Source organism: Adiantum capillus-veneris, chromosome 17 (genome assembly GCF_014529385.1).
Source record: "Adiantum capillus-veneris isolate H3 chromosome 17, ASM1452938v2, whole genome shotgun sequence".
Classification (NCBI taxonomy): Eukaryota; Viridiplantae; Streptophyta; class Polypodiopsida; order Polypodiales; family Pteridaceae; genus Adiantum; species Adiantum capillus-veneris.
This window is the reverse complement of record NC_140947.1, coordinates 90,643,179-90,656,518: the sequence shown is the minus strand read 5'-3', so window position 1 is coordinate 90,656,518 and position 13,340 is coordinate 90,643,179. Positions and strand designations below refer to the sequence as shown.

The 13,340-nt window shown below is 42.9% G+C and overlaps 1 protein-coding gene across 2 annotated transcripts; it reads left to right on the top strand.

Annotated features, from left to right (window-relative positions):
- The first annotated feature begins 4,611 nt into the window (after positions 1–4,611).
- LOC147437689 (DNA (cytosine-5)-methyltransferase 1B-like) lies at positions 4,612–12,151 on the top strand. Of its 2 annotated transcripts, XM_086487190.1 has the most exons (12): positions 4,612–5,160; positions 5,328–8,554; positions 8,642–8,800; positions 8,906–9,119; positions 9,260–9,371; positions 9,454–9,601; positions 9,825–10,022; positions 10,414–10,692; positions 10,777–10,938; positions 11,208–11,426; positions 11,522–11,642; positions 11,780–12,151. In XM_086487190.1, the coding sequence occupies exons 1-12, from the start codon at positions 5,046–5,048 to the stop codon at positions 11,881–11,883; spliced, it is 5,058 nt and encodes a 1,685-aa protein (XP_086343316.1). In that variant the 5' UTR covers positions 4,612–5,045; the 3' UTR covers positions 11,884–12,151. The 2 variants fall into 2 exon arrangements, with proteins under 2 accessions (XP_086343316.1, XP_086343315.1); XM_086487189.1 differs by having other exon boundaries at positions 4,618–5,160; positions 11,522–11,804.
- The last annotated feature ends 1,189 nt before the right edge of the window (positions 12,152–13,340 follow it).

The following is a 13,340-nucleotide window of genomic DNA, read 5'->3' as shown; positions in this document are numbered from 1 at the left end:
GATTCCTTTTAGAAAATTATACAAGTCTAGCTCTTCTTGATTCTTACATTTACATTTGATGAAACATTAGGACCTTTTAGGGACTCTTTGACAAAAATCATGTAGGCAAAAGCTGAGCTTTTCATTGATTCAAGAGGATTTACAAATGGTATAGTATGACCAGGTTCTTTTCCATGCAGGTGAAGTAGATTCTCCTTCAGGGAACTTCATGTTGGCAACCATACGATTGAACCATGGTGCCCCTAGGATAGCATCCTCATCTTTGAGAGAAGAGATGAAAAAGTCTTCTTTGTTGACGTAGCTTTGGACAGAAGCCTCAATTTCCCAATTAAGGAAGTAATGGAGGCTTGTTGTCCCTTGAAAGCTGTGTTGGCCGTTACAGTTTCTCCCATCTCGAAAGCATGAATGCCAATGTAATGGAAATGGCCTATAAACTTATGTATAGATTACTTTGTGCTTTTGTACCCTCAAAAACCTTAGTCGCTACTCTTCTTTACCTTTGAAAATCAGTCCTCAAGCAGCCACACCCGTGGTTTAGACACTGTTGATTGCAAAGACTAGTGGAGAGGGTCTTACATTGCTTGGTTGATTATGGTTACTGTTGAGCTTGCTCGTAGCTCAATAATGGTTAAGCCAAAGGCAAGCCCCGGGAGGCTCCATTATTAAGACTATAGTTCCCAATGGTGTACCTCGAACTAAGTCCTTCTCAACCAAGATAATAGATCCCTATCCCACTTATCCTATTGCAATAAATAGGCCCAGTCTTTCATGGAAAACTTAAGGAACTCTTTTCTTACGCAAGAAAAGAGAAACCAATAGCTCTGATACCAATGTAATGGAAATGGCCTATAAACTTTGAGAATAGCGGAATTAAGAGAATTAGAGAGAGCATTTTTGTGAGACTACTTGAGAACATAGAGGGTGAACTTATTTAGCGGTAGCAACATAACCATAGTACTTAATTAACTTGGCATGAACAATACTTTTACAAGAGAGAGAGTTTAGAGAACTTGATAATAGTCGAGGACCAGATTTATGTGGAACCGGTGGTCCCCCCTCCAATAAGATTTTGTATTGTAGATTCTCCCATCCAGAGAGACTTGGTACAATACAATCTTTGTGTTCCTTGTGACCTAGGTGATGCAATGAAGATGGAAAGCTTCATGCATCACGAGCATAACATAGACTTTGTAAAAAGCATTAACCATCCCCAGCCTCAGTCCCAAGGCCTCAAACACCTTCAAAGGTGGAGAGAGCTAGCGGGGAATGAGGATAGGGAAGAGGAAGAAGAAACATTCGTAGGAGAAAGAAATAGTTTCTTGCTTATAATTACTCTTCTTGCTTAGCATACATAATAGCATAGTAATGAAGATGGAGAAGATGGCAAGCTTAAGCATTGGAGCATGGCTCTTGGTTGGATTTGCATTCCATAGCCAAGAGTGTTGGTGTAGGCTCTCAACCTCTCTACAAGCTTGGAGAAGGAGATGGAGCTCTTGCACTTTGCACCTCACACAATGAGTGTGTGTGTGTGGGAGCGTATATCCTGCAAGCAGTCCCCCTCATTGCTTGGGTCGACCCCCTCTTCTAGGTCAAGGTGAAAGCTCACTGGCCTTCCCAAGCCTAGCCATTCATATGCTTGGTGCATATCAAGCAACAAGGGTAGCCTTGGGACAAGTGTCCCCCTTTCCCCTTTGAGAGAGAGGACTTGATAAATGCATAAACAATTAATTAAATCAACTAAATTATCATTGGAACCCTTGGGAGGCCAACCAATAGGCTTTAGGCACACCATGAGGGCAACATGAAGTGGAGCTTGACATGTGTCCTTGTTGGCTCCTTGGACTAGGCTTTGCCTTGTGGGTGTGAGGGTGTGTGTGTTCTCTCTCATGCCTCTATTTGTAGGGCTCGTCCCCTCCTTGTAGGGATCCTTGTTGACTTTTGTGACACCTCAAGCCCCTCAAGCTTGGGCCGGGTTCCCACCTCAAGTACAACCCTAGCATCTCAAGCATGACAAGCTTCTCAAGCATCTCATTCATCAAACACCTCAAGCACAACCCTAGCTTGCCTAAGGTCAAAGGACTTTTAACACTAACTAACCATTTGAGGTCTTTAATGACGCTAACCCTATGGTCTTTAAGGTCCATTAGCTAGCCTTGCCCTTTGACATATCATCTCTCATTTGAACCCTTTTAACTTTGGCCACGTGTTGAGATAGATCCATAAGCACATGTCTATTTTCTAACCCTTGTTCGTGTCTATTCTCCCACATTAAATGATCAATTTAATATGAAAAAATCAGTTGGATTGGTTAGGTATTATATTTTATGACATCAAAGCTAGATTAGATTATTTTGGATTGTAGCCTCTTCAAATTGGCTTGTTGAGAATGATTCAAGTATATTTATCATTGTTCGGTTTGTGGTAAATTTGCTGATCGATGTATATAATGATGTTTGAAAAGAGTGTGTGTGCAATGCTTTGGGTGTATTTTTGTGCACGTGTATGAGTGTACATGAGTGAGGCGGGAAAGAGGGAGATTTACCAGGACAAAATTGGATTGTATTATTTTGGATTGTAAACCCTTAAAATTTATCTCGTTACAAATGATTCAAGTGTATGTATCATTATCCAGTTGGTGGTTAAACTTGTTGCTTGACATATATCACGATGTTTTAAAAGAGTGTGTGTGCAATGATTTGGATGCACAATTTGTGCTTGTATATGTGCGCGCATATATATGGGTGTACATAAGTGAGGTAGAAAAGATTCGGGTGTAGCATTGTCCGGTTGGTGGGATTACTTTTTGCTCGACATAAATTATGATGTTTGAGAGAGAGAGAGAGAGAGAGAGAGAGAGAGAGAGAGAGAGAGAGAGAGAGAGAGAGTGAGTGTAATGCTTTGGGTCAATTTATGTGCTTGTATGAGTGTACATGAGAGAGACAGAAAAGAGGGAGATTTGTGAATAATAGATGTTTGACCGAGGTGTGTTTTCACCAAGGAAGAAATTCTATGAGAGAGAAAAAGAGAGGACGAGGGAGGATCAGGAGAGAGAAAAAAGGAGCGGATCCTCAACTATGAAGGGTCGAGAGAAAGAAAGAGTTGAAGAGCGGATCCTCAACTATGAAGGGTTGAGAGAAAGAAAGAATCTTTTTGAAATCTGCTCGCCGAATTCCAAAAAAATACTCGTAAAAAAATTACATTTGTTGGCATCAATAGTGTGTTCTAAGGGCCGAGGTTCTAAGCTCAACATATAACTGGTGCATGGTGTGAGAGTTTTAGGTGATGGCATATGAAATCTAAACTTAATATTATATCTAAGCTACAAAGACTCCATCTAATTGAAATGAAATATAGAAGTAAGGAGGGCCAAGGTTCTAAGCTTGACATGCAAGTGCGGCATGGTGTGAGGTTTTGAGGTCTTGAAAAAACCAAGGCGATGGGATCAACGGTGGGTAGAACTTTGCAGGGATCTCGAGGAGGATGGACGGCCTACAAAGGACTACTCACCTTGACTTCTTGGTTTGGCGGCTTGAGCCTCGAACCCACGACCCTCGTGATGACAAGTAGCTGCCCTAACCATGCGTCCGTGTGGGTTCGCTTGTCCAACCCTCCACTTCACACCTATATAAGCTAAACCAACGCATGCAAAAGTAACAAGGACATAAAAAATAAATACGAACCCCATCCAACGACCCCCTACAATTCTAAAGAACATGACCCAATTCGATTGTCGATCCCACTGGTGGGTCTTCATTGAAGACCCAATCTTTGGTATATAGTGTCGAGGTGACCTCCGATTGAATCTACCCCACTACCCCTCGTGTAACTTATACCTAATATTAGCACCCATGGGCCGTCAACTAATTTCAAACACAAAAAATTGTACACCTTTGAGAACTTTCCCATGCAATGAAGTGAAACCTAGAGAAGCATTTCCTTTTCCCATTGTATCAATGACATCTCTATTTATCTACCAAGTGCATAATTTGAAGGACGACAAAATTTCAATTAAGCAACGCTATGGCATCTGCTTTGAGCTGGCCAAAGACTCTACGCAACATGATGAGAAACACTCAATCATAATAGCCTTCAGTTTTGCAAGGTGGCCTTCTACTTTTTATGGAAGGTCTAGCCTATGAAGGGCACTTTTAAAAAATTGTCCTTCAAATGATCCATACATTTTTTTGCGCCTTTCAAAATATGAAATCGCCAAATCTGCACTTAATTTTCAAAGCCAAATTCAACACAAAAATGTATGAAGTCACATAGATAAAAGTGCAACTTGGGAGATTTGGTCTTCAACTTCCAACTCTGATAAGAAAATCATCATATTATACCTCAGAGTGTATAATATCTACTAACATAATATGACGAAAGGGGAAGCCCTTTACGCGTGTCGCAATCTGCGACCTAAAAGCTAAAGTCCAAAACCAAAAAAGCCCCTTTGCACGCGATAAAAAGGGAGAGAGGGAGAGAGAGAGGCTGCCGAAGGCGATAGGCCATACTAGTACATGTATATGTATCCATTTTTTCCTTAAAAGGTGCCATACATTGTCTTTGGTCCGGCTCTTCACAAGAGGGGCAAATTTCTGCAGTAGCCCTTCACAGGCAAATCTTTGTCACTTCTCTTGAATGTCAAAAGTGGGCTAAAACATGAACACTGCAACTTATCAAAAGTAGGGAAAAACATTTGGCTTTGGAATGTAATCCAACGGTCCAGCCAAAAACACTCACACAAGCGAGATCAACTTTCCTCTCCTACATTTGGGAGGGGAAGACTAGGGACCTGAGCTATGAATTGGGGAAAGCAAAAGAAATGGGTAGGTATTGCTCTTTGAAAACTTGGCGCTCAGATTTTCACGTCTCCCGCCATAGCCGCGTGGATCTGTAAGCTCTCCACTCAGGTGGGGCTCTATTTTCCCGCCCTCCAATCCCCTTTTCGCTCCCGCCCACTTTTCAATTTGGTCTCCCTCCCCTCCCATGGCTTCCTCTGGCTAATCTTCCTTTTCGATCTCTCTGTCCTCCTTGCCCCTTTACGAGCTTCCATGGCAGCTGCAGACACAGCACTAGACGTTTCCCACTGGCAGCAACACGGTGGCACTGTGCTCCAGACCACTGCCTCCAACGGGCGCATCCGTCGAACCTTTGTGGCCCCCTCAGGTATGTCTCTCTCTCTCTCTCTCTCTCTCTCACACACACACACACACACACACACACACACACACACACACACAGAGAGAGAGAGAGAGAGAGAGAGAGAGAGAGAGAGAGAGAGAGAGAGCTTTTCCGAGGGCCACGGTTTGAGCTCGCTTGGACATTCTTGCCAGGGGAAAAATTCCGGACATGGAAAGAGTGCCTTAAATATATGGGGTCTGCCCTCTCCACTAAGTCTGCTGAAAATGAGGACGACCAGAAGCCCACTCAAACCAAGAAGAGGTCAGGATCCACCAATGCAGAGAAGAAGCTGCCAAATGAAGACCTTGGAGAGTCCACAGAGGACAAGAACTCTGCAGCCCCCAATTCTGGGCAGGTTTTCTTAAAGAAGAGAAAACCGCAGACAGATAGTAAGCATCATAAGAAAGCAGGAAGCAAGAAAAGGCTCCATGATCCAGAACCCTCTGACAGTGAAGAGGATGACAGCTCTACCCCTAATAAAACAGGTATTGTTATGGGTGAGAATGATTTGCGGAGACCCAAGCGCGCAGCATCTGCCAAGTGCTTGAAGGAGAAACGTATCAAGCTTGATGAAACAGATGCTCTTATTGAGAGCAAACCTGAACGTCTAGTTGAAGGGGAGGGAGTTGCCATAGTGCTAACATCAGGTAAAGGGAATGAGTCCGATCAGCCCAAGCGCAAGTTGTTGGATTTCATTGTGCATGATGAAGATGGGAAGGTTGCTGCCATTGAAATGATAGGCATGGTACCCTTATATGTCAGTGGTCTTGTCTTGCCTTTTCAGGGGAATGCTGATAAGGAACTTGCAGTTCGCTGTGAGGGATTTGCAGTTGATGCCTGGGATATTGCAGGCTATGTCGAGGGTCAAGCTCAAGTGTGGTTGATAACTGATATGGCAGAATATTTGTGTGTGAAACCTCTTTCGACTTACAAAAAGCTGTATGATCACATATATGAAAAAGCTATGGTGTGTGTAGAGGTCTACAAAGCCCTCTCCAAGCCAGATGGGGGTGATCCTGAACTAGGGTTCGATGACCTCTTTGCAAAGCTTTCTAGGTCATTTGCTGGCAAGGGTGGGCATTTCTTTTCAAAAGACTATTTAGTTTCACAGGGTAATTTTATTGCATCCCAGTTGCGAGAGTTGGATAGTGATGCTGATGATAAAGATCAGCTTTTCACTGGCTTGCCAGCCATAGCTACATTGGATAGAGAACACAAAAGGCGAGAGGAATCTTTCCGATTGCTCAATGCATCGTCCAAACAAGTGTCCCTTCAAATCAAAGATGAAGTTTCCTCAAGACAAGGAAAAGGATCAGGAAATGATTGTATTGACGATGATGAGAAGCTTGCTCGTCTTCTTCAAGAGCAAGAAGAACGCAAGGCCTCTGGACAAACTCGTAGAATTCATCAGCAATCATCCAATAGAGGAAAATTTTACATCAAAATCAATGAAGATGAGATTGCTAATGACTATCCTGCTCCTGCTTTTTACTCAGCCGATGATGAGGAGATGGATGAATATGTTCTTTTCGATGAAAATACTGCAGTTGTATCACCAGAGGATCTTCCACGCCGCATGCTTCATGATTGGGCTCTTTACAATTGTGATTCCAGGCTTGTATCCCTGGAGCTTTTACCAATGCTTGCTGGAACTGAGGCAGACATTGAGATTTTTGGGTCTGGGGTCATGACTGAAGATGATGGGTGTGGGTACTTCTTGGATGACAATTCATCCACAGGGATTTCCTCTACGCAGCAGGATGCAAATTCTCCTGAAGGAATCAGAATTTATCTTAGTTCCATTAAGGAGTGGATGATAGAGTTTGGGGCATCCATGCTTTTTATTTCAATTCGCACAGATGGTGCTTGGTACCGGCTTGGCCAGCCCTCTAAACAATACTCCAGATGGTATGCTCCAGTTTTAAAAACTGCACGGTTGGCCATACACATCATAGCGATGCTTAAAGAAGAGATGCGAGTATCTCGCCTGTCTTTTGCAGATGTTGTGAAACGTCTTGCTGAGATAGAGAGAGGGCAGCCTACTTTCATCTCAAATAAAGTCAATGACGTCGAAAGATACGTAGTGGTTCATGGACAAATTATTCTGCAACAGTTTGCCGAATATCCTGATGAGAAAATAAAACGGTGTGCTTTTGTATCTGGGCTTGGCTCATTGATGGAGCAGAAGCACCATGTCAAGCTTGTGACCAGTAAGAAGAAGTTGATAAGAAAAGGCCGCAATTTGAACCCAAGAGCAGGCCTCCGCCCGGATGGAACGAGGCCAAAGCCAATGCGGGCCACTACAACAAAATTGATAAACAGGATCTGGAGCGAATACTATTCTGTGGATTCAGCTAAATGTGGGGAAGCAGAAGACACGGGGGATGCAGCTGCTGAGGCTGAAGGCAATGAACAGGATGAAGCTTTAGAGGCAAGCGACAGTGAGGAGGAGAAGATTGTGATTACAGGGCATGTGAAAAAGTCTGGGGGTAAACTGCGGTTCAATCAAGAGAAGCAATTGAAGATTGACTGGGCTTCAAAGTCCATGGGAAAAACTGCTGCTCAAGAACCAGTTTATACGAAGGTTAAGATTAGGTCTGAGGAAATCAATATTGGAGGAGTTATTACTGTTGAAACAGAAGATTCAAGTGAAGATCCAGAAATGCTTATTGTGGAGTATTTTTATCAGAAAAAGAATGGGACTAAATGCCTTCATGGTAGATTCTTGGAGAGGGGCCAACAAACTGTGCTAGGCAATGCTGCTGACCCCCTTCAAGTGTTCTTGACAGATCGTTGCCTAGATGTGAACTTGGCAGATGTGAAAGGTACTGTGATTGTGCACATTAATAAGCGAGCCTGGGGTCATGCCACCAGAAAGCTAAATGCAGCAGATGACGAGAAGTTTAGGGCTGGAGCAAAGAAAAATGAGGCAGGTGATCCGATCGAATTTTATTGCAGAGCTATGTACTGCCCTGACAAGGGTGCTTTTTTGAACATTCCTTATGATAGCCTGGGGCTTGGCAATGGGACATGCCATGCATGTGAGCTGAGAAATGAGAGTCAAGAGAGATTGTGCACACGTCTTCTTGCCAATGATGAAGGGTTCAGATACAAAGGGGTGGAGTATAAAATCAAAGATTTCCTCTATTGCAGCTCGGATGTCCTCCCCCCGTTGACAGATGAGAATGAGCCTGTTGAAAAGTTTAAAGCAAGTAGAAACAGAGGCTTGCGTGCATTTGCAGTATGCCAGCTTCTTGGTCTTAAAGTGGAGAAAGGCTCGAAACAGCTTAATGGGAAGAATTTACGGTTGTCTGTCAGAAGATTCTTTAGACCGGAAGATATCAGTGCAGAAAAGGCATACACAGCAGATGTGCGAGAGGTACTCTTTTCTGCCCTTACAAATTCACACTTTAAGAATGATATTGAGATGAAGGATTCTGACTCCCTCAAACCTTGTTTTTTTTAGGTCTACTATAGCGAGATGACAGCAGAAATAACCCTTGATTCTGTCATGGGCAAATGTGAAGTTCAGGGTCAGTTATTAGATGATGTGGCTCAGGAGTGCTTTAACCATGTTTTCTTCTGCACATGCATTTTCGATCCTAAGAAAGGTACCATCAAGCAGGTCAGTAGCATGCTGTTCCCTAAAAGGTGCATAATGTAGAATGCTTTTCAAGCACAAGAGCTGTGTTCTTTGACATACTGTAATTTTTGTATATTATTTTTGCAGCTTCCGGCCAATGTTAAGCTAAGCTCCCTAAAGAACTCCAGCTTGAAGAGCAAGTCAGCAACTGATGAGATTGCTATAGCTAAGCGAAAAGGCAAAGCTATAGAATCTGAAGAGCCGGTGAAAGAGCAGCTGCCTGTCAAGGCAACTCCCTCCTTGTCCTCACTGGATATATTTGCAGGTTGTGGAGGTCTTTCCGAGGGCTTACATCAATCAGGTGTGTAATTTTGCCAAATTTTTCCATACACTAAGGTACCTTGTGAGAGAGAATGAATCTTTTAATGAGTTGTTTGTATGTTCTGCTGCTCTTGTGAGAGAGAGAATGACTCTTTTGATGAGTTGTATGTATGTCTGCAGGTGTGGCCATGTCTAAGTGGGCCATTGAGTATGAGCATCCAGCTGCTGAGGCCTTTAAGCTGAATCATCCTGAGGCAGACGTGTTCTGCGAAAACTGTAACGTCATATTAAGGTAGTTCTTCGGCTTTGATCTAATCAACTCATGCTTTTTCCCGGTCTGTCTTAGACTGAATGTTTTTATTACATGGCATTAGATCTGTTATGGAAAAAGGAGGTGATTTAGAGGATTGCTTGTCAACTCCCGAAGCAGAGGATTTATGTCTAAAGCTCAGTGAAGAACAGAAGGCCAAGCTTCCCATACCTGGAGAGGTTGATCTCATCGTTGGAGGTCCTCCTTGCCAGGTAAAATTGTTATGACTTTGATTTCATGCGATTTTCTCTTGCTTTCGGTGTTCACCTTGGGCCTGTATATGTAAGGATGGCTACATCCTTTTACATCTTGTCAAAAGAAGGGGAAGTCCCAAGCTGTACTCTTGTCTCCTATGTTTCATTTACCTAGCTCTGTGCATCTTATGAACTACGTGCTCTAGCTGTCTGCTGACATCCTTCTTAACTGCTTGTGCAGGGGTTCTCAGGCATGAACCGGTTCAACCAAAGAACATGGAGCAAAGTTCAATGTGAGATGATACTATCGTTTCTCTCGTTTGCTGATTACTTCCGACCCAGATATTTCTTGCTGGAGAATGTTCGAAACTTTGTCAGTTTCAACAAGGGCCAGACATTTCGACTGACGCTGGCTTCACTGTTGGAAATGGGCTACCAGGTTCCTCCTCTTCTACATGTGTATGGAGGATTGAGTTCAGCATACAAGGATGAATTTCTATTCTTCTTATATACACACGCAAGGATCTCCGTGTGTATGTAATGTATGCTAGCTTGTTAGAGGGTTTGGCTGGTTGTTCTGCTGTGTTAATGTTGACATGTTAATACCCAGGTTTGGATAGCTTATGCTTAAAGCTGTGCACTTGATTTGTTTCCTAAACACTAGATTTGTTTCCCGAAGTACTGGTTTGGTTTGGCTCATGTTCATATACTCTCTGTGCAGCATGTGTAGATATATGTATGTTTGATTGCAGATATATGGTGTTTTATGGCTGTGGTTAGGTGAAGGTGAAAATAAGACTTTCTTCCTGATCCTTTGTGGTGATATGTAGGTTCGCTTTGGGGTACTTCAAGCTGGAAACTACGGTGTTTCTCAGTCTAGGAAAAGGGCCTTCATATGGGCAGCGTCTCCACAGGAGAGTCTCCCTGACTGGCCTGAAGCCAGGCATGTATTTGCAAGCTCCCAGTTGGATATTGTTTTGCCTGGTGGCCTTCCGTATGCAGCAGTAAAGAATACTGGTTCTGGTGCTCCTCTAAGACCAATCACAGTTAGGGACACAATTGCAGACCTTCCACCAGTTGGCAATGGTGCAGACAAGCTAGAGATAAATGTATGTGCTACTCCTGTATTGGTAATATGATTTTCCCTTTATCGCCTAAGGATTTAAGGCTTTGGCATGCTTTGTGATTTGCAGTATGGGAATCCTCCGCAATCATGGTTCCAGAAGGTCATTAGAGGTCAAGAAAACCATCTTCATGATCATATCTCCAAAGAGATGAATGAGCTGAACCATATTCGCTGTCAGCGTATTCCTAAACGCCCGGGTGCTGATTGGCGAGATTTGCCTGAAGAGAAGGTATGAACTTGTGATGACCATATCATGCAACTGTTTGAAGACAGGAGAGATGATTTGAACCAAGACAAGCGTTGTTTGTGCCATTGATTCAGATTTTAAATTGATACCGTTACTGAGTTTTGTAGAGGTTTATTACATATCTTTGTGGTAAACGCATATGAATAGTCATATAGGTGGATCAAGAGAGTTCCCAATCTTGAGAATTCAAAGTCCCCTTTGTACAATGCATCGACTCAATCTAGCTGATCATTTATCTTTTTTTCATACAGGTTAAGCTGTCAACGGGGCAGCTTGTTGATTTGATACCTTGGTGCCTGCCTAATACAGCAGAAAGACACAATCAATGGAAGGGTCTCTTTGGGAGACTGGATTGGGAAGGCAATTTCCCGACTTCAGTTACTGATCCTCAGCCGATGGGAAAGGTTGGAATGTGTTTTCACCCAGAGCAGGATCGCATTGTAACAGTTCGTGAGTGTGCTCGGTCGCAGGTATGCCCTTCATCCTGATATCATTTTGTAGTATTGAAATATTGAGGAATCAACTGCCTGCTTTTGGAATGTGATCAGTTTCTCTTTTGTGGCAGGGCTTCCCTGATAGCTACAAGTTCTATGGAAACATTCAAAGCAAACATCGCCAGATTGGCAATGCGGTGCCACCACCATTAGCTCGTGCACTCGGGGAAAAGCTGAAGGAGGTCATTGATGGTAAGAAACATTCTTGATGAGCTATGAAGGTGGTTGACCATAAGAAAGATTCTTGATGAGCTATGGAGGGACTGTTTTTAATGCAATAAGCTCAAGTCCTCCCCTGCTACTCCTCTGCTCCAACTCGGTGTTTGCAGCAGTGAAGTCCATGAAAGCTGCATTGCAAATTGCTCAAAGCCCCTGCAGAGCTAGGTATGAAAATGGATCGCAGCTTACATCCTTGGCCTCAAGCTTAAGATGAAGCTGGAAGTGTGTCGTTTGGAGCTTTCCCCCCAATATTGGATACAATTTCATTCTTAAATTTCTTAATGATGAGCTTGAGAAAGAAAATTCTTACCAAACTGGACTCAATTCCATTACTGGGCAGCTCAAACTTCTGCCTGATGTGGGAATCTTCACCCACATCTTGTAAAATACCTTTTTGTTTTCAAGCTCATGCTCACTGAAGTGAGAATGAGCCAAATCAAGAAAGAATGGGGTTTTTCCCTGCATTCCAAATTTTGGAGCCATATCTGCAATTCTGAAAGTTGCTTGTCCTTGAGCCAGGGTACCCCAATTGCTATGATGATGTTCATTGTGGGAGGCCCAAATAGGGTCTACTTGAATTATATGCTAAATTGCAGATAATTTCAATCGACGAGCACACACTGCAGATTACTGCCCCATGGAATGTAGCAAACACAGGAAATGAGTGCGTTGATAGAGCCTTTTTGTACATAAAGTGGGCTGTATGAAAACCTTCTCAAGGCTATCTTGTAAGCTGCTAATATGTGCTAGCCAAAATCCCAAGAACCCAATTCATTTCTAGATATGTATGGTTTCTTCCTGTTGTAAACATTTTAAGAGGTTGGTCTTTGAAACCTACATTCGAGGAGTTATCTCCCGAAGTGGGTCTAGCCTTATAAATTCTACTTGTCTTGTATGATGTCTTAAAACTTGAAGGGTGCCCATGTGGTACTCCACGACATCCCCTTGTAGGTGCACATAGCTTTATGTGAGTGCTACTTTGGATTGTGCCCTCTTCTATGGGGTGTTTTAGCTATATGGGCGCCACTCTCTTGATCATTGTTGGTTATAGGCACCTTGATGAATATCTCCATAGTAAAATTGATGAATACAAGGTGGAGCAATGGAGTGCCTTGAAAGAGCAGGCATGGTCTCTTCAGAATAGTTGAAGATAAAAGTAGTTGGCATAGTTATTAGTTGCATATAACTCGGTGCAATTAGGCCAAAATTGACATAGGCGCAAGTAGTTACATCGTATTTGCTGCTTCAGACTACTGCTTTCAACGTTCGTGCGCATTCGCGCCTCTAAGCTTGTATAAGATGGAAATCTTGGCTGCGGAGTTAAGGTTACTGCCTTTCAAGAGAAAGGTTAGTGACTATCCGACGAGGTCTTTAATGAAGGACCGGATGGGATCTATTGTGGTGAATCAGGCGCGTGGGATGCGAGGTCCGTTTGGTTGGCATCTAGTTTATTTTTGTGAAAATTACCAAAATACCCCTCTAATTTACCGAAATTCCCAAAATAACCCTCAAATTTCAAAAATTAATAGAACACCCAATATTTTGTCACAAATTCCCAAAATGCCCCTTCAATTTTTCCAAAATTCCCAAGAAATTTCTTGAAAGGTGAAAAAATTTGTAGCTTTTCATAAGAACTATTGTCTATCGATACAAGATGCTAAAACTACCATT